The 19,090-nt window shown below is 36.8% G+C and overlaps 3 protein-coding genes across 13 annotated transcripts in view; all 3 read left to right on the top strand.

Annotated features, from left to right (window-relative positions):
- Nucleotides 1–5,803, top strand: part of LOC103705760 (uncharacterized) — a 33,844-nt gene extending 28,041 nt beyond the window's left edge. For 2 of the 6 annotated variants that reach the window (XM_026804134.3, XM_088708755.1), the window contains exons 8-9: nt 1,753–1,867; nt 5,320–5,803. In XM_026804134.3, coding sequence (XP_026659935.3) covers nt 1,753–1,867; nt 5,320–5,330 — 126 coding nt within the window. In that variant the 3' untranslated portion in view covers nt 5,331–5,803. Of the gene's footprint in view, nt 1–1,752; nt 1,868–5,179 lie in introns of all 6 variants that reach the window. The other 4 variants (XM_026804132.3, XM_088708754.1, XM_026804131.4 and 1 more) reach the window with 2 other exon arrangements.
- A 1,160-nt stretch (nt 5,804–6,963) lies between these two features.
- LOC103705728 (uncharacterized) lies at nt 6,964–9,299 on the top strand. Its single transcript, XM_008789561.5, has 2 exons — nt 6,964–7,888; nt 8,868–9,299. The coding sequence occupies exons 1-2, from the start codon at nt 7,049–7,051 to the stop codon at nt 9,081–9,083; spliced, it is 1,056 nt and encodes a 351-aa protein (XP_008787783.3). The 5' UTR covers nt 6,964–7,048; the 3' UTR covers nt 9,084–9,299.
- Nucleotides 9,300–12,874: 3,575 nt separating this feature from the next.
- Nucleotides 12,875–19,090, top strand: part of LOC103705729 (fimbrin-2-like) — a 27,135-nt gene continuing 20,919 nt past the window's right edge. For 3 of the 6 annotated variants that reach the window (XM_088708750.1, XM_088708752.1, XM_088708753.1), the window contains exons 1-4: nt 12,921–13,149; nt 13,239–13,415; nt 13,505–13,734; nt 13,826–13,997. In XM_088708750.1, coding sequence (XP_088564876.1) covers nt 13,063–13,149; nt 13,239–13,415; nt 13,505–13,734; nt 13,826–13,997 — 666 coding nt within the window. In that variant the 5' untranslated portion in view covers nt 12,921–13,062. Of the gene's footprint in view, nt 13,150–13,238; nt 13,416–13,504; nt 13,735–13,825; nt 13,998–16,036; nt 16,076–19,090 lie in introns of all 6 variants that reach the window. The other 3 variants (XM_008789562.4, XM_088708749.1, XM_088708751.1) reach the window with 3 other exon arrangements.

Below are 19,090 nucleotides of genomic sequence, written 5' to 3'. Positions count from 1 at the left end.
TGTGGCGGATGGAATCTCATCAAAGAATTTTGGTACTTGCTTTGGATGAGGAATATTCAAGTCAGTAATTGTAGAATAGGGAATTGGCATGTGAATGATATGACCTGTTTGAAAGATCAGATGGAAGACAAGAATCACAGTAAATTTCAAACTCTAGAATATATAATTATTATGCTCCATCTTTCCGTTTGTAGATATAATGACTTAGAAGGTCTTACCAGGACTAAACAATTCCTTTTAGCTTTCTACTGAGAGTGCAACATCAAGGATTGCAGCAGGACCCAAGCAAAGAGGGAATTGTGTGGCTTTACCTGTGCACATAAAAGACTGAAATATCACCCCTTGCTAGTAAGCTACTGTATCCTATAGAATTGCATTTGAATAAACTGAAAGACTTAGTGTGATCTCACAATATGGAAAATCAAGTCAGTCTATGTTACAAGGACACCTTTGTAGTTGATATTATTGCAATAAGACAACTTGAGGAGAATCATGTTCTAATGGAAAAAGGGCACTTGAGTCCAAAGATTAAAGTACTGTATGTAGTGCCTGTGTTGATCATGGGCTGATGGCTGGTTTAATATTATATTTTTCCACCATATGCTGATGACATGGCCAGCCACATGCCAAGAATCGTGGCAAATAGAGAGTATATTGCAGCACATATCAGACGGTTTTGGTGCGTGTTGGTCCTGGTAGACTATTTTATGCTAACACTGTTTGGCATGCACAATACAAATACAGTTCTGCACAAATATTTATTATGAGCATCGCCATAGACTGCATTGTCCATATATATGCTGTTTTAATTAGCAATTAGCCTAAGATATGTACCTTATGTCCCAAAATTGTATTGCTTTAGTCTTAATAATTTCTGATTCATTGCACTCTCACTCATCCTACTTATAGGACCCAAACAAGTAATTCGCTTAAAAATGTGTTTCTATTAGCAACAAGGTTTGTCGTACCGGTTGGTGTCGTACTGTACCATACCAGCACCAAACCGGTATGTTGTACTGTACCGTACCAATACTCGGGATACCAAATTTTTTTGTAGTGTACCGCATACGGACATTATAATATGATGGTACCAGTATGGGGTCTGATACTGATATGGGAAACATTGGTTAGCAAGATGTTTTTATACGTAAATTCTTTGTTTCATGTTTCCTGACCTTTTCCTTTTCTTCTCTTGTCACATATAGTTTAATTTGATTTAAGTTTACCTTGATATTAGTCATATAGCACATAGTTTGGTGTTTCAGATTTCACATGTAGGACTAAACATGTAGACTTGATGTTTCATGTTGGTCGACTTAAAAGATATGAGTTTGACACATGATAGAGGCAAAAAGAAGGTATCTTATGTTGCAAGATACAGTTATCTGGCATTGTATTTATGATCATGCAACCACTATGGACATGTGGTAAGCACTTTCTTTTGCTCTGTGTAAAGCCTTGGAGTTAAAACAAAATGTATTTATCCCCCTTATATTTGCAAAATATCAAGTTGTTGCTTTATCTTTTTTTTTTCTGCACATGACCTTTTTCAACATACTTTTATTCATCTTTGATTTACTACTATTTTGACATTTGGTAGTTCCTTACAGTATGCAGCTTTGCAGAAGTACACTAATTGAAATTTGATGGTCTTTGAATTAGCCAAGCATCGTGACTTGCTTGTTTGATTATTTCATTGGCATGTGGCATGTTATATATTTCACATTTAACTTTTTCAAGGTTTTGTAACAGGAAATGGTTGGCATTAAGGAGGATGAGAAAAAACAACAGTCAACTTCCCTTTGCATGGGAAACCAGCCTGAATTAAATCTTCACAAGGATAAGAAACTGTCATATTCTTGTCCTGGTAATGTATTGGTTAAATTTTATTGCTATAAAATGATATTGAGTGACTTTTAGGGTCTAACTTACACTCTGTTGATCATAATCAGACTCAATTAAATGTATTCAACTCAAGCTGCTTAATCCTGGAAAGTATTTAATTCTTATTAACCAGATTGACTATCAATTAGGAGCTGTATCAACTTGTTAGATTTCTTCTAGAAATACTACAAGATAGAAGTTAGGTTTATATATCTGGAGCATGGCTTATTTCCTCTGATCAGTAAAAGTTCTAGAGCTAAATTATGCAATAAATATTCAGGACTCTAAATTGGAAATAACTATTACGTTTGGAACAACTTATATAGAAAGGATTTCCATGTTATGTACTCACCAACCAACAATGACTCCATCTTGAATAGGTAGTTGCCAACAAATAGAATCATTGTCAAACCACATGGAATTCATATTCATTTCCACTTTTAGGTATGTCTCAAATCCAAAATAGAACATTATAACTATTTATTTTTTCTAGAAAATCATATTTCAAAACTAGATACATTCTACAAAGTTATGAACTCCACTATTTTCCATAACTGTGATTAAATTCAAAAGAAGCTACAATTGCAGAGAGGAGACAAAGGAAGAAACAAAGCTTGCAAGGTTATCATCAAAAGAAAAAAATTTACAACTGTATATTTCTTTACATGAAGTCTAGCATGTCTTATTTCAGCAGACACTCTAATGTCTTGAGGTCGATATCCTTCCAACATCCAACATCCATTTTTACCAGCAGTTCCCTCTTTGCCAAATAGATCCCTAGTAATTTTACTTACCCTGGATATGTGGGAGATTTTGTATCTTCCAATTCATGAAGGTGCAAAATTGTCAGATAAAAACAAGGACAACTGGAACTGTCCTTGATACTTCTAGAATTAGATACCATGTCAACCTCTAGTGGTCCCAAGCTGCTCCACATAAAAAGACGAGTGTGATCCCATGGTATTTTAGAAAACAAATATCATTACTAGCAAAATGTGTGCAAGCTTCTTAGACAATAAAATAAGCTTCTCCTTAGTCATGTAACCAGATTCATTTAGAGTTCCAGAATGGATTTGTAATAACTGAGAGTTATCTGGCAATCCCAGTCTGATAGTATCATAGAAGCTTGTAACGAGCACAAACTGAGCAATATTTCTCAGAAATTTTAGTTTTTCAGAGTATTCTATGGAACAGTCTGATCTTCATTTATTTCCAATTAACCTAATTTTAGCATCGCAACATTGGCTTAGAATAAAGCCAGTTGACCTTTAGCGTGCTTTTCCGCAGCTTAAGAAGACGGCTTCTTCTGCAAGTTGCCTGAAGCTACTAAGAAAACTTTATCCAACTAAAGGCCATCTGCTCCAACAATAAATAAAAAAAAGGTGGTGATGGGAACACTTTGCTAAAATTAGTGAGGCAACTGTTTCTACGATTATCTCCTAATCATTCTTTTGAAGCTCATAGGCTTAAGCAGCACTCTCTGACTAGCTCCCATATGCTATTGGTAATCAAAACAGTTCACCTTTCTTGGCAAAGATTATATATGAATATGTCCCTGCAATGCCCCCATAAGGAAACTTAGTAGAGTTTTTTAAAGAAATCTTCATAAGTACACCTTTACGAAATAGTAAGGCAAAAAAAAAAAAAAACTACTCAAAAAACTGATTGAGGACAACATATAGGAGGTCTGAACTGATTACGTGGAGGAAAATTGGCCTTCCAACCTGCCAATCTCTGATTTGGAAATATAGTTTCAACTGTATCTATTGTCTCATGTGCTTTTATAGTTTTATGTTTTCCAATAAATTATTATATATTGTGTTTGTTTCGTGTTGTTGATTCTTGAATGTGCACGGAATCTAACTAGCAAAACCTAAATAATAAAGAGCTGTAGCATCTTTCAGATTTAGGGACATTAAACTTGAAATCCTGATCACCGATCCAGCAGATGCACTAGGACAAAAAAGGAGTTATAGCTCTTATATAGAGGTCAGATGTCAGTTCCTACTCTTAAGAGAACAGTGTCAAAGATCCAGCAGTTTAACCTTCAAGTGCAGCATTCTAGAAGCTGAACTTGTGAAACCCTTGCCAGAAAGCTCTGAAAATAGAAAGCTCTTGGCTATTCAAACAAGATTTAGGGAAATATGTTTGTCAAATACCAAGTAAACTCATTTTTCTATCCCGACTCACAAGCCATCAACTGCTTAAGATTTCCTGGCATGCTGTGAAGTGGAAGAAGGAACCTAGAATGCAAGTTTCATGAAAAGCTTTTGTTTGTCAATTCGGCCTAAGAAGAGAACTCAAATCTTTCATGTAATCTAGTAAATTTATTTTTGAGAGTGACACAGACAGCACTTCACCTTCAATCTTCTCCTGTAAATTTTCCCAAGTATCTGTATTTTTCCTGTTTTGTTCATAGCTTATTGACACCCTGACACAATTTCTTGAAAATTATACTATAATCAGTATAGCTTTTCTCATGGCATCTATCTTATCCCTTTTTGTTGTCTTCTTTGATGTCTCTCCATACTGCAGATAGAAAGGCATGTAAGATTTTATTGACATTCCCACCTGCCACCTCCTTTTACTCCATGCCTCTAGTATTAGTTTCCTCCTGGGGTGCTTATATTTTGTCTCAATTATTCTGGTAACACTTAGCATGTTACCAGTTCCAGTTCTTGAATTCTGAATTTGTTTAATTCTATGAATTGATGATGCTGTTTTGGATTAACTATTGTTGTTTTCAATGCTCAGGACCAAAGTTTGCCATATTTTAGTACCGATTGGACAGACCGTACCATACTAGTATGAAGTCCCGTATTATATGGACACTCGGTACATCCTGTCATCTTGTACCATAATACTGTAATAGGATGGTACCAGTACAGGGTCCGGTACCGAGACGGTGAACCTTGCTTAGGACATTCTTTTCTGTTTGTGATTCATCATCATATCTAAGATAAACTAGCTTCTGCAGTTATTTTACTGGAGTCCAAGAACTAGGCACCATTATCATCTCACTACAACATTATTTGTAATAAATACCTTATTGGCTAGTCATTCTGTTGCATTTCAAAAATGAATATTTTGGTGAATAAGTGCATGATACAGTATGTGGCAACTCATGACTTGTAAATAGTTTACATGGTACTTAGGAAACCACAGAAAAGGTGGGTTATCTTGTTTCAATTGTTCCAAATGTGTGAACATTTTTCTGAAGTATCTAGTATATATCATTCTTATATGCATCACCTTTGTTTCTTTGCTCATTCTTTGACCTATACCTATGCTGCAGAATTTATCACTACCAATGAAATCAGTGAAATTTCAAATTCTTCATGAAGCCATACAATTCACATTATTCTTGTGTTCAAATGATTTATTCCCAGTCGCAGCAAAGTGCTACACTCCAACATACTTGTCCATTGCTTGCAGAATTATGCTGAAGAGACAGCTGCCACCGACAGATTATGCTGCTACTTATTTGTGTTCCCAGAGGGTACAACATTCAGTGCCTGTGAAGTTTTCCGGTGTTACTTTTCTTTTATAGGGCAAACTTGAAGACAAAAAGTGCCTCCTTTCTGCTTTTCAATTAAGGAACTGTTTTGGCAAGCCAAAAGCAATGCTCTCTCCTCTGAAGAAGATAGCGAGATAAAAGCTGTTTCAATGATTGAAAGACTGGCAAAATGCACACGAAACACAAGTCAAGCTAGGGGGTTCAAAGAGTATTACTGGCTTGAGAAAACGGTTGGCAGGCATTATCAGTTTTTGTTTGATTTAGATGTATATAATGGAGCTGAGATATTTCATTTATATGCGAGGCATTGTAAATTATCCATGTATATCATGTACAGAAACTGTTTTGAATGTTACTAGATTATTTAATTTATCGCGAGTATCAATGGGTTCACCTGTATCAGTCATTCTGAAGCTCTGTTCTACTATAGAACTGGACCCAGAAGAAGGCCTAGAAGAGAAGCTTAGGGGATTTAGGCCCCGTTTGGAATAACTGTTGGCAGTAGAGCTTTTGGAAGTAGAACTTTCTGAAGTAGAGCTTTTATAAAAAGCTGTTTATTATTTGGTAACTACATTTCTAAAGTGTTGTACCACTTTAACATGTGTTTGGTAAACAAACTGAGAAAATACTTTTGGTATGATAAAATGACTATAAAGAACATTTCATAGTATTATACAACAAAGCATAATAAAATATAATATATATTAATACATAAATATATAATATAATATAATATTACTGTAATGTAATATAATATTATTATAATATAGTAATATAATATTATATACTATAGCATAATAATTTAATATAATATTATATTTATAATTAGCATAAATTAATTTTTCATAATATAGCAAATTTTTCATTTTATGTTGAGACCTTGGCGTGGAAACTCTTATCCATAACTCTAAACAAAACATGTGTAGCTGGGTGCAAAACACTGGCCTAAATGTATATAGGGACTAAGCCTACAATGCTAACTATGTAAGGTCTAAAGATAAAATGGCAGTCAAACAAATAATGGAAAAATCTCACTTCCCTCTCCACCCCATGTTCTTCCAACCTTTCACCATTTACTGGCCACCAATCTACCAGACATTCTCCTGCTGCTTCCTAAAGTATCATCATGAAAAAAAAAATTAACACTGATCTATCATGAAATTAGTTTTGAAAAGTAAAATTCCAAGAATCATTAGCATTATAGAGTAAGGAAAATATCAAAAGATTAGAAATTTGAATATATATTGATAAAATTTTAAAATGACATATTTGAAAGAAATAAAAAAAGAGACAAAGTGGCAGAAGATTGCAACATTTGATAATTTGATTCACATCTCTTTTCTTTATTTTCTTTTTTTCTTTTTTTTGTCGAGCTAGCATTGATCATCCAAAAAGATCTATAGGATATAGCCCAAGGCCTTGATCTCATCCATAGCACCTAAGGTTGCAAACTTTATCCTGAACTGAGTTGGTTAGGCTGCACGTGCCACAGACTTAAGAGACGGTGCGACCTGTCACGTTTAAGAAGGTCCACGTAAACAACGACCCTTTAATGCGACACCCGTGCCGTTCACCCTTTTCTCGGCAGCTCCTCCGCTTTTTAGCGCCTTTTCTCATGCACTTGCGAGGAGATCCGAGCAAGCCAAGATGGAGCCGGACTTGGTCCCAAGTTCCCAAGACGACGCCAAAGACGACGAGGACGAAGAGCAAAACGAGGAAGACGAGGCCAAAGGGGGAGGAGGAGGAGGAGGAGGAAAAGGGAGATGGAGTGGTGTAGGGTCCGCGATGCTAGGCCTCGGAAAGAAGGCAGCGATCGCCGGAGCCGCCCTCACCTCCGCCCCCGTGGTGGTTCCTCCTCTCTTCCTCTTCTCCGCACTCGGCCTCGCCTTCTCCGTCCCCTTCGGCATCTTCTTCGCCGGCGTCGCCTGCACCGATAAGCTCATGCAAGCTCTCCTCCCTCCCCCTTCCCCTCGATCCCAAGAACAAGAAGAGGAAGAAGTAGACGTATTGGCAGAAGAAAGAGAGAAGAAAGAAGTAATAGAAGAAGAAGAGAAGGAAGTGGCAGGAGAAAAAGAAGTGGAGGAAGAAGAAGAAGAAAAGGAAGTGGAGGGAGAAAAAGAAGGAACGGAAGTGGAGGAAAAAGAGGAGGTGAAGGAAGAGCAGAGAGAAGTGGAGGAGGAGAAGAGGGAGGAAGAAGGGAGGAGACTTACCGAGAACGAGGAAGAGAATGAAGCGGAGAAAGGAGAGGAGGTGGTGACGAGGTGGGAGGGAGAAGGGGGCAGAGTTATCGAGAGGGAGGAGCAGGCGATGAGTGCTCGTCCGTTTCAGGCTGAGATCGAGTCGTCGAGGTTGAGCTCAGCGTATGCATCTGCGGTGGAGGATCAGTCGGCGGTCGAGACAACCGATGAGGCGAAGAGCGAGTGCTCTGCGGAGCATGGCCCGGAAGCAAAGGCTGGAGCAGCAGTGGAGCGGCCTTCAGATGATGAGGTTAGAGTCGTTCTACTCATTCTTCTTCCGAATTTATTCTTATTAATTGAATTGTTTACTCCTCTGTTCGAATTATAATCTTAACTTTGATGAAGTTCTTGCACTAATAAGCTAGTTTGGATTTGTATATGTGCGCATTGGCCCATTTTGGATGTTCTGAGTGAAAGTTTGGGTGTTTAATCAATAGTTCTGAGGTGTAGTGGGGGAAAAAGGAATGCTAGATGGGATTGCATCACACATAGGATAGGAAATTAGGTTAACTTATACTCTGATATTAAATCACCAGCTAGAATGGTGCCTCATTGTCACCGGTGAACAAGATCGAGTCTCACCTCTTAAAGGTCTTAGTTATCCATGCATGTTATGTGCCAAAAAATGAGAAATTTTTGTTAAGCTAAGTTGCCACCCTGAAGGCAGCACATTCTAATGCAAGATCAGAACGTGAAGTTGACATTGCATATCTTTCAGACAAATTAATGCAAGAGCTTTGATCTTCTTAGGCATCATCAAGTATTTGGAGAGACTAGATAGATAGAAAGGTCAAGCATACGCTTGCATGATATTGGCAGAAGAATGACCTTATGTGATGCTCCATTGCCCAATAGGCCCATGAACACTTCTGACAAGTTTTTATATATCGGCCCATAGACAAGTTTCTAGTATTGTTTCATCTTAGATTTCTTCTGTAGTTTTTTGAATAACTGGAATAATTACTAGTTTCTTTGGAAGAAAGCTCAGGAGATCTGCTTAGAAATAGCACATGGAAGAGTGTTGTCTAGTGCTTAGCTATCCTTGTGTGTTTTCTAGTATTCTCTTGGGTCCTGCTATTCCAGTATTTTTTTTAAAAAAATAACATGCTATTATACAAAAAATAATGAAGTTTTGCATCTTCTCTTCTTCTTCTTTTTTTTTTTTTTTTTTTGACATTTGATTTATAGTCATTTATGGGTTAATCTAAACTAGTATCCATATTATGTAGGGAATATACAGTGAAGAAAAGATATGGGAACAGATTTCTGCACTGCAGACGATTGTGGGATATAAATCTGCTCTTCGCTCATCCTGTGTGGAGGAACTCCGAGCTCTCTATCTCTTCACTGGAGTGGAGCCGCCTGCCTCCTTGAAGGACCCCTTTGATCCTTTGGAGGTCAATGATAAGCTTTGCTTCTTGAAATATCTAGTAGGACTTGAATGAAGTCAACAGCAATGATGCCTTTATTTTCAGACTCAAAGAAGTTTTGCTATCAAAATGGAGATCCCTGGCTATTTGTAGTGTACATTAAGAGAATTTCTTGTCTTGGCTTGTCTATAAAAATTAGAAGCCTTCTTGTGTGAATAATGACTGTATCTCCGCTAGCTTTATATTATTAATAACCAAATATATGTGGTTTTCTTCAGAAGCAAATTAAAACACATTGGTAGTTAAGTTCTGTTTGGAAACAAATTGCAATTCTAGCCACTATCATTATTTTCAGAAACAGGATTAGGTTTTGGACAACCAGTGAGGCTGGTTACTGCACCTATGGTGATTGATTTCAAGATTTTGGATGGTATGTGCTAATGAAGTGGATTGCTCAATGATGATCAAAATCTAATCCTGTTAGTTCAAAATCCGGGCAATTTGGCAGGACCTTCCTTATGGGCCTCTGGTCAAGGTGAGAAAACCATTGAACTACATGATCATAATAGCAAATTGCAATTTTCTTTATGATAATCTTTCAATCTTCTTAGCGATTTTGTATAAAAGTCTCAAAAATGTAAATTGCCGAAATGTGTAATTTTTGTACACAACAACAAAACATTTGCACTTGTGTGGACAAATGCATCTAAGCATGAACACTGAAGTGGGAGCTAAGTGTCTGCTTTAGGCAGAGAGAGGGACTTGGGGATTCTGCCATGCATTGAAAAATTATAAAGGGACTATGTGAATCTTAATTACATCAGGCAGGAGACAAATGCATGTTTCCATTTCCTAGTGGATCCAAACCACACCTATAGGAACAGTGCCAAATTAACATAAATGTTCACAAACAATCCTGAAAAGATCAGGGTTAGTTCCTACTTCGAGGTGACTCGATTGCTAGCTATAATAGAATCAGCAGATTATTTTTATAATCTTAGTGTATTTTTGTGGTAAGAACTGTATAAATTATTTTCACTTCCCGATTTTAGTTGTAGCAGGGATTTTACATAGTTTTAGTTTGACAATTTCATGCAAAAGAATTTGAGAAGAAGACCCAATCCTAGAAGCCGAAACTTTATTTTAAAAATGGATAAATGATCTCGGTTGAATTGAATCAACCTATCCATATTATCCAAAGAAATTTTATGATCGATCGATGCCTAACACAAACAAATGGGTGATTGAAGAATGGTATATAGACAGTAGAGCAGTTCCAAGAATTGATTGTAGTTTAAAAAGCAACTTGGACTTTGATGGTTTCAAGGAAGCTGTCTGGGATAGCAGCTGACGAGTTTAAAGAAAACAAACCCAGCATCTCCAACATATTTCTAATGAAAACCTAGACTTATCTACAAGGAGTTTCTTCTATGGAGCAAACCTTCTATGAATCTTTTGTATCATGATTCTTCAACATGATGATTGGTCCACCATGAAGAATCCCCCGTCATGTACTCAATTCTCCCTGTTTAATCACCATTATTGGTTTTCCCTTACTTGTGAATTATTGCTTCCCTTTTTGCTTGATATCTTTGATTAATTCATATTCTACTAGAAATTTTGAAGTCCTATTACTCTTATCTCTTAATAGATTGAAACCATCGATCGATCTGCTTGATCTAGCATGTCGGCGACCCAATTGACCATTGTTTTAGTTCCTCGGAAACATGTCTATTACCCTATATTTAGCCACATTAGGTCCAACATTCATGTAATACTCAAGTTTCCTAAAAATAAATAACAATAACAATAATAATAATAACAACGACAATAATAACATGTTAAATCTTGGACTCGAACTCTTGAACCTACACACCACTCTTTCTCTCTTATGCAATTTCTTTTTCTCACCATTTTTTCTTTTGCCATATCTTTCTATCTAGCTTTCTCTCTTTATCACTCTCTTTCTCATCTCGTGCCCTCCTTTCCTCTCTCACTGCAGTCTATCTCCCTTGTTGCACTTACTTTCTCTTTAGAGCATCCCCACTCAAGCCAAAGATTAGGGTTTTTTATCTTAGAAGATGAACATCAGATTCGAGGGCTTGAACCTCTTGGAATCATGCTCGAGGTGGTCACTTAACCATCTACAGTAGATTAATTATTTCTTGTATTTTATAGGCGAGGCTATCTAATTAATGTTAGGATTATGATTTTGTGCATGTTAGTCTTAGGGGTTGTGTGCCAAGATTAGGACCCTGTAACCTAGTAATAGAGCTTTTGACTATAGATTTAGGGTTGCAATCCAGAAACTCTTGTTTCAAATTTATTTAACTATTCATAAATTAGACATAAAGCTCTTGTTTTATCTCCAAATTATTTTTTATGGACTCAAAGAGTGACAAATATTTTTTTAAGTATTTTATTTTGCATATTTGATCCAACAGAAGGTCTAAATGGTATCCTACTAGTTTATTAGCTCAATATGTTTCTTGACCCTGTTTGTAGATCAAGAGGGTTTGGGATGCAGGTTGTGTATAAAAAGGTTTAGGCTTGGGAATCTATTCTTACCCAATAGTTATTTATAGTTGTCAACAATTTTTTTTTTTTTGTGTGTGTGCTTTATACTTGTTGAAAACTGCTGGATATTGTTGAATTTTAGATTTATACTTATTTTCTTTTATTATAATTTATGAACTTATTAGATGCTCTGAAGGTCTACTACTACCTATTATGCTAAACTTGAGAATTTGGGAATGAACTATTCTATTGTGAAGATATAGGTTTTTAGGACTTGCATGTCTGGTAAAGCCGGGCCTCATAGAATATTCTTATCCTAGTTTATGACAAATGATATCAGAGTAAATCTGGCTCATGGCCTATATAGACTAAGGAACATTGCAGCACTGGCTCATTTGAGCTGACTATAAGCTAATCATGGTATTTATGAATGAATTTGTAGTACTTGTAATTAGATTTTAATGGATTTCAACCTTTAGCGAAAATGCCTGAGCTTAAGCAGGAGGATTATGTGAAGACCTATGCAGGTATGTGTTTACTCCTGCATTGACTATGCACTAGATTGATCTTGGGTACTTGTACAAGGCTAAGAAACCTAAATAATAACTTTTAGCTAGCTTTTTTGGATGAGACCATGGCTTGTGATAGTAATTGGCTTGTAGGCTGAAACTTCTCTTAATCGTTTGAAGCATTCTTAACCACATATCATATATCGAAACCATAATAGGGGATGGTAAGGCTATTTAGTCATAATATGTATGGGCATTGTTTGCCTACATGTCCATGCATCTCAAGCATGCCTAGTTTCATAGATGTTCAAATTGGTCACATTAAATTACTTAATCAAGATTTTGAAGATCCCCACTCATATTGAATATCTTTGCCAAGATACCTGATTATGGCACTCCCACAAATGCGTGGTACGAGAAAGTGACCCTACAATGTTAAAAGATGGAAAAATCTTGTGACCCATAGTGACATCACTTAGCTCTCTTTGTAGCATATGGCACATGAAAAGTACTTGGAAACTGAACCAAACCAAACCAAACCACCGGGAGATACCCAATTGATATCAATCCCATGCCCATCATCTACCCAAATTCCATTATCCTCATTAAGACAGCTGGCTACAATTCCTTTTGTACTCCAAAGTCTAAGCCAAGGGATTGTTACCAGAATTAGCATTCATTCAGCATGGATATATACTAATCCTGCTTCATAGTTATCTAATAAATAAAACAGTAAAGAGGATTCAAATCTTAGTTTAGTTAAGCTACTAGCTGTCCCTATCCCCACAACTAATAGCAACGGCTTTCATTTTAAATTCTCACGAGCCTCACCCTCTACGCGTCTGTGATACTTTCCGTTACGCTCCTCTCTTTTATCTCTGCTCCAACTACAAGCTCGGCTTCCCTCTGAGCTGCGACCAACCCCACTCTCTCTCTAACTCCCGTCTCCCGTCTCTCTGTTTGCATTGCTTCATCGAAGAGGGAAGGGATCAAGAAAGGAGAAGGACCGTGGCTCCAGAAGCTAAAGAATGGCTGGTTTTGTGGGAGTTTTGGTCTCCGATCCGTGGCTCCAGAACCAGTTCACGCAGGTCGAGCTCCGCTCCCTCAGATCCCGGGTAACCAATAAACCAACCTCCCCCGCTCCGTTCGTCTTCCTCTATTTCGATCATTAACCACATTCTTCTCATGGGACGATCCCGCGCAGTTCCTCTCCATGAGGGATCATGGCTCCGGCGGCAGTATGAAGCTCCGCGACCTGGCCGGCGCGATGTCGGAGCTAAAGATCGGCGGCGATGGCCTCACGGAGACCCAGAAGACCTCTTTCCTTAAAGAATCCTTCCCCAACCTCGACGACAATGTCGACTTCGAGCTCTTTCTTCGGGTTCGGCACCGCCCGTTCTTTCTCTCTTCCTCTGCTGGAAGACTTGTTTCTGCGTTCGGTAATTTGTGCTTCTGGGGATTGTTTTGAAGGTTTATTTGAAGATGCAAGGCCAGATTGGGGCGAGGAGCTCGTCGTCGTCGGCGTTCCTCAAGGCCGCCACCACCACTCTGCTTCATACGATCAGTGAGTCGGAGAAGGCTGCCTACGTTGCTCACATCAATAGCTTTCTGGAAGGAGATGGGTCTTTGAGGAAGTATCTCCCGATCGATCCAATGACGGATGATCTCTTTGAGAAATCCAAGGATGGTGTGCTTCTATGGTGAGAGACTGCTGCTTTACTTTTTGCCTTTTGGGTTGAAATTTGATGAGCAGAGTGTGGAGCTTAGGACTGGTACTGTGTGTTTGTGAAGTAAACTCATTAATGTGGCTGTCCCTGGGACCATCGATGAGCGGGCGATCAATACGAAGAGGGTGCTGAACCCGTGGGAGAAGAACGAGAACCATACCCTGTGCCTCAACTCGGCCAAGGCCATTGGATGTACCGTGGTCAATATTGGGACGCAGGACCTTGCTGAGGGGAGGGTGAGTATACCTGTTTCTTATTGGGTAGTGTTGGTGGAACAGCTAATGTTTCTTTTGAGAATCGTTATATAAAATATTTTAGGAGAATGAAGATTAATATGTTTTCTAGCTTGATTTGAATGTGCTTTAGAGCTTGTGAGTATCATTCTGGGAGTTATTGGTTTGATTTGATTTTGTTTTTGTAAATTGTTTCTTGTAAATTAGTCTAATCTGGCTTACTTGATAATTTTGCATCTTTATTTTTGATATGTTTGCTTTCTTCTGTTTCCATATTTGCATGTAGATGAGAGCCTCCTTTGTCATTCTTGAGGGTATGTCTGTGGATGATGTAGATGTTATCATGCTGTAGCCTAGGGGTTAGAATATTCTTGATATGCATGCAAACTCTATTTGTGTGCACTGGTTGTCTATAAGATTTTGAGATTCTGAGCTATTTATGACATGCTTGTTGATCTAGTTTTTTTTTTTCCAAATGAAATGCTGAACTTGGGCTTTGCTTTTGATGAGAACAAGTTGGCTTGTTTGCATTTTTTCTTGTTGTTGAAATGATTGCAGTTGAAAGAGTGGGTGCGTTGCTCATTTCTTGAGAGATTCTATCATGAAACAGAAGAACTATCCTCAACTTCTCAAGGGCAATTTTTGTTACTCAAAAAGATACTTGATTTGGCTTCCAGAAAGACCTTTTAAACTTTTATGTGCAGCTGAAGCAGTTGGCATTGTGCCTCTCAGCTATCAATAACATTTAAATAAAATTTCCTGTGTTTTTACTGAGTGGTGTTGGTATTTTGAATCTTAATTTATACATGGTTCAGCTGTATTGTTTGTTGAAAAGCTTTGGTTGAGTACATGTAGCATGTTACCTCCTTAGTCCAATTATATTGTTTGTTATTAATAATTTTTCATCTTATATGCATTTCCTTTAATGTCTGAGGGAGGTGGGCCACCTTGTCTGGCATTCCTTGTGCACTCTCTCTTAGACAAATGCATGCATGTGCACATGAATGTATCTGAAATTGTCTTGTAGACAGATAGGCTTAAATGCTTAGAGTACAAATATCACAAAACATGAACCCTGGAACGTCTGAAGGGTAAGACCATTTTGTCATGGCTAGTTGGAACTAAAATAGGTTGGTGGTGTATGAGGGTCAGGTGTGTTGCCAAACCTGAACACATCTGAGGCTGGACTTTAGTTTACCAGGGGCTACTACAAACCAAGTCTGCCGCCTTAGGAGGAGGAGAACTCAACTTCTCTCTCATTTATTTCCGTAGTCTTCTTTTATAGACTAAAGCAAGGGCAAACTAAATTGTTTCATCTTTATTTTGAAACAACAAAAGTATAAAAGGATGCAACTTTTAACTTGTTTCAGGTTTAAAATTCCCATTTATTATTCTAGTTTCATCTCAAACTCCAATGCTAACTCCACATGGGTTTTAGCTCCAAATAAAGTCATAAGTCTTATAATAAAGATTTCAGGTTTTGAAGCATTTATTCCATGTAACTCCTAAAGTGTGATCACTGTTTAGCTTTGTTTGGCCTTTTCTAGATTTGGGATGGACTGATTTTTTTTTTTTTTTTTTGAGAGAGAAAAGGGATGGACTGAGGTTGTAACCTAAATGATGACTGTTGGATGCAATTTGATCTCCTAGTCTTTCTGACCCATATATATCAAGACCTGGTATTAGATGATCTGACCTCTGACAGTTCTGTCAATATTGAAATTGACTTACCTTGTGTATATCAATATGCTCCATGCTAATGCTCTGGATTCACTACATTTAGTTTCTGTCCTGTAGATGCTTTATGATCTCTTGTTGAAATGATGATCGTTAGATCCTGTTTTTCTCATAATATTGTAATCAAGTTGGACTATATTGTACATAGATGTAATGATCTTTAGTGAAATTCTTTTGATTATGGGTCTCCATGCTCTTCTAGACAAATGCTTAAAGAGACTGTCTTTTCAGTTGTAGACTTGTGGTAGATCTTTTCTGAGACTTGTTTCTGTCCATATTTACTTACCACTCATATACACTTGCAGCCTCATCTGGTTCTTGGATTGATATCTCAAATTATTAAGGTATGTTCTGGTATAAAGTCATAACCAGATGTTATTATATTTAGTTTTAAGGCTTCATATAAATTTGTGTCTGTCAAAGATAGACTAAGGTTTGGAACACAGTTGAAATACACTGGTCCATGACAGAGGCTAGTTTCCACCACCGCTGCTAAGGAGTCTTTAAATAGATTACATCTCCCATCTCTGATGGTTGACATTAAACTAGTATTATTTCCTAGTAAAGTTAATGGTTTAAAAGCTACTTGAATCATTCCTATATGTAGGAACTGATACTTTTTTCTATATTTTTCCATCTCATCTTTCCTTAATAATTTAAGGGTTTGTGGTGTTCCATCTGTTTGGAATGTTTGTTCAATTGTTTTTATTATCATCTTTGAACTGAAATCCCATCTACCTATATGATAGATTTCATTGGGTAATACTTTTGGAATTGTCCAATTATTAATTTCATCCATTGATTTTGGATATTCAATGAGTTGAGCATTTTTTACAAGATGATTATCTTGTTGATGTATGGAAGGATGTTCCATAATTGCAGCAGAATGGTGAATAGGAGATATGAATATATAATATTATTGATCTTAAAAGAATTTATCTTATGCTAGTTTCTGTAATTATTAGACTTTTAATTATTTATCCTATCACAGGACTCTGTCTTTTAAATCTTATCAATCTTGCTAAATTCATACCATATCTGAGTTTTGGTCTATAAGTCCCTCACGGATGCGGCCTGAACACCCTATCTCGCCATCCCGGCTTTAGTGGGTACAAATGGCCTTCCTACGGACCATTGCTCAGTTATGATATTAATTAGCATGAGATTAGATTACAAGACATTTAAATTTCATTAAAGTCTAATAAGTACAGAAAAGAGAATAAAATAAAAAGTTTTAAGGTCTGAATATTATACCTTCATATGCTCCTATCACCAGTAGCTTAGCCAGCCATTCTGGCTATGCTCAGTTCCCTACCTTAGTAAGGTTGGCTTACCGAGACTTTTCCCCTGCGCTTATGTCTCGGCCTAATACCCTTACTAATGATAGTTGCCTACAGATTACCGACCCGAGGTACTACCAGTAGCCTCCCTCTTGGGTTCGGGGCTATTGAACTGAGAACGCCAACTTGGCTCTGATACCACAATTTGGCTCTGATGACACAACTTGGCTCTGATACCACAACTTGGCTCTGATACCACAATTTGAGAAGAGCAATTTGAGAAGAGGAGCAAGACTAAGAAAGATGAGATGGAAGAAAGTAATTCTTCATTCGATATTTTTCGCCTCCCTTGAACACATCTCAAGGGGGCTTTTTATAGAAGGAAAACAAACCAGAAACCAGATTTACAAAACCAGGGGTGCACACAGATTTACAAAACCAGGGGTGCACACAGATTTACAAAACCAGGGGTGCACACAGATTTACAAAACCACTCATAGCTGGAAAGTAAAAGGTGACAGGATATAAAGCTGTCAGTGAATCACTCATTTGTTCACTGTATACATAAAGCTATATACATCTTTATGGTCTGAATAAAATAAAAGAGAATAAAATAAAAAGTTTTAAGGTCTGAATATTATACCTTCATATGCTCCTATCACCAGTAGCTTAGCCAGCCATTCTGGCTATGCTCAGTTCCCTACCTTAGTAAGGTTGGTTGGTATAAGGATACCTTTATGACCAGAGTATTTCAAGTAAATGATCCTAACTCTGAATTATGGAAATCTAAATTTATAGATGGATTGCCATATTTATTTGCGGCAAGAATAAAGAAAACTTTAAGAGATAGACAGGGTGGAATAAATATAAATTATGAACAATACACCTATGGACAAATTATAGGAGTATGTGTTCAAGAAGGATTAAATATATGTAATGATTTAAAACTTAAAAAACAAATAAAAAAGCAAGCACAAACAGAAAAACACCAACTAGGTGATTTCTGTCACCAATTTGCATATGACATGCAACAAAACCCAGAAGGGTCAAATAGAAAGAAAAGAAGGTACAAAAAATATGTACATAAAACACCTCGTAAAGAGTATAAAGCATATAAGCAAAGAAGATACTTTAAAAAGAAGCAACAACAGCAAGAAAAACATGCTATTAAGAGAAAAAAGAAAAAGAGAGTTATCAAAGAAGAACCTAAATGTTATAGGTGTGGTAGATTTGGGCATTATGCAAATAGATGCTCAATGCGAAGGAAAATTAATTCCTTAGAAATAGATGATAATCTGAAAACCCAGTTAATGAAACTTATGATAAACTCATCTTCAGAAGAAGACAGTAATTATTCAAGCTCATCAGAGGATGAGATAAATGAAGTAATAACTTCATCAGAAGATCAAACAAAGTCAGATAAATGTCAATGTAATATAGTACAATGTGACAAAGATTATTGGAAATCTTTTGTAGGAATGAGATCATTAAATGTACTGACAAACAGTCAAGAAGAGATATTAAAAGTTATAGATCAAATTACTGATCACAATATAAAAAAACAGTTATTAGAATTTCTAATAGAAAAAAACCCAAATAACAGAGAATCGTCAAGATTAATATTACCTAATAAAGGATATCAGTTTCAAGAAGTTATGAATAGATTCAATAGTTATAAGATAAAAGAAAAACCTGTTTCTTTACAAGATTTAAAACATGAAATAAAACAGCTAAAAATAGAAATATCTATGTTAAAAAATGAAAATGAATGGTTTAATACTAGAATATCTAGCCTAGAAAATGCAAGAGAAGAGTCTCAGACATCCTTTATAAAAGGTAAGGATATAAAACAGGAAACAGATGATCTTCCTGATTATTTAAATATATTAAACCAGATAACATACCAAAAATGGTATATAAAAATAAATCTAGTAATAAACAAGAGTTTTGTACTAGAAAATGCCAAAGCATTAATAGATAGCGGTGCAGATCTAAACTGCATCCAGGAAGGATTAATTCCAACAACTTATTTTCAAAAGACAGTACAGTCATTAACTGCAGCTGGAGGAAATAAGTTAC

The sequence above is a fragment of the Phoenix dactylifera genome, chromosome 12, assembly GCF_051530095.1.
Source record: "Phoenix dactylifera cultivar Ajwa chromosome 12, Ajwa_hap1_PhDact_Kaust_v1.1, whole genome shotgun sequence".
NCBI lineage: Eukaryota > Viridiplantae > Streptophyta > Magnoliopsida > Arecales > Arecaceae > Phoenix > Phoenix dactylifera.
The sequence above is the reverse complement of the archived record's forward strand: the minus strand, read 5'-3'. Positions and strand labels throughout refer to the sequence as shown.

Bases quoted from the DNA above. Each gene is read 5' to 3' on its own strand.
- LOC103705728 (XM_008789561.5), top strand. From the start codon at position 7,049: ATGGAGCCGGACTTGGTCCCAAGTTCCCAAGACGACGCCAAAGACGAC. The intron at 7,889-8,867 runs GTTAGAGTCGTT...CATATTATGTAG, and splicing joins AGCGGCCTTCAGATGATGAG to GGAATATACAGTGAAGAAAA.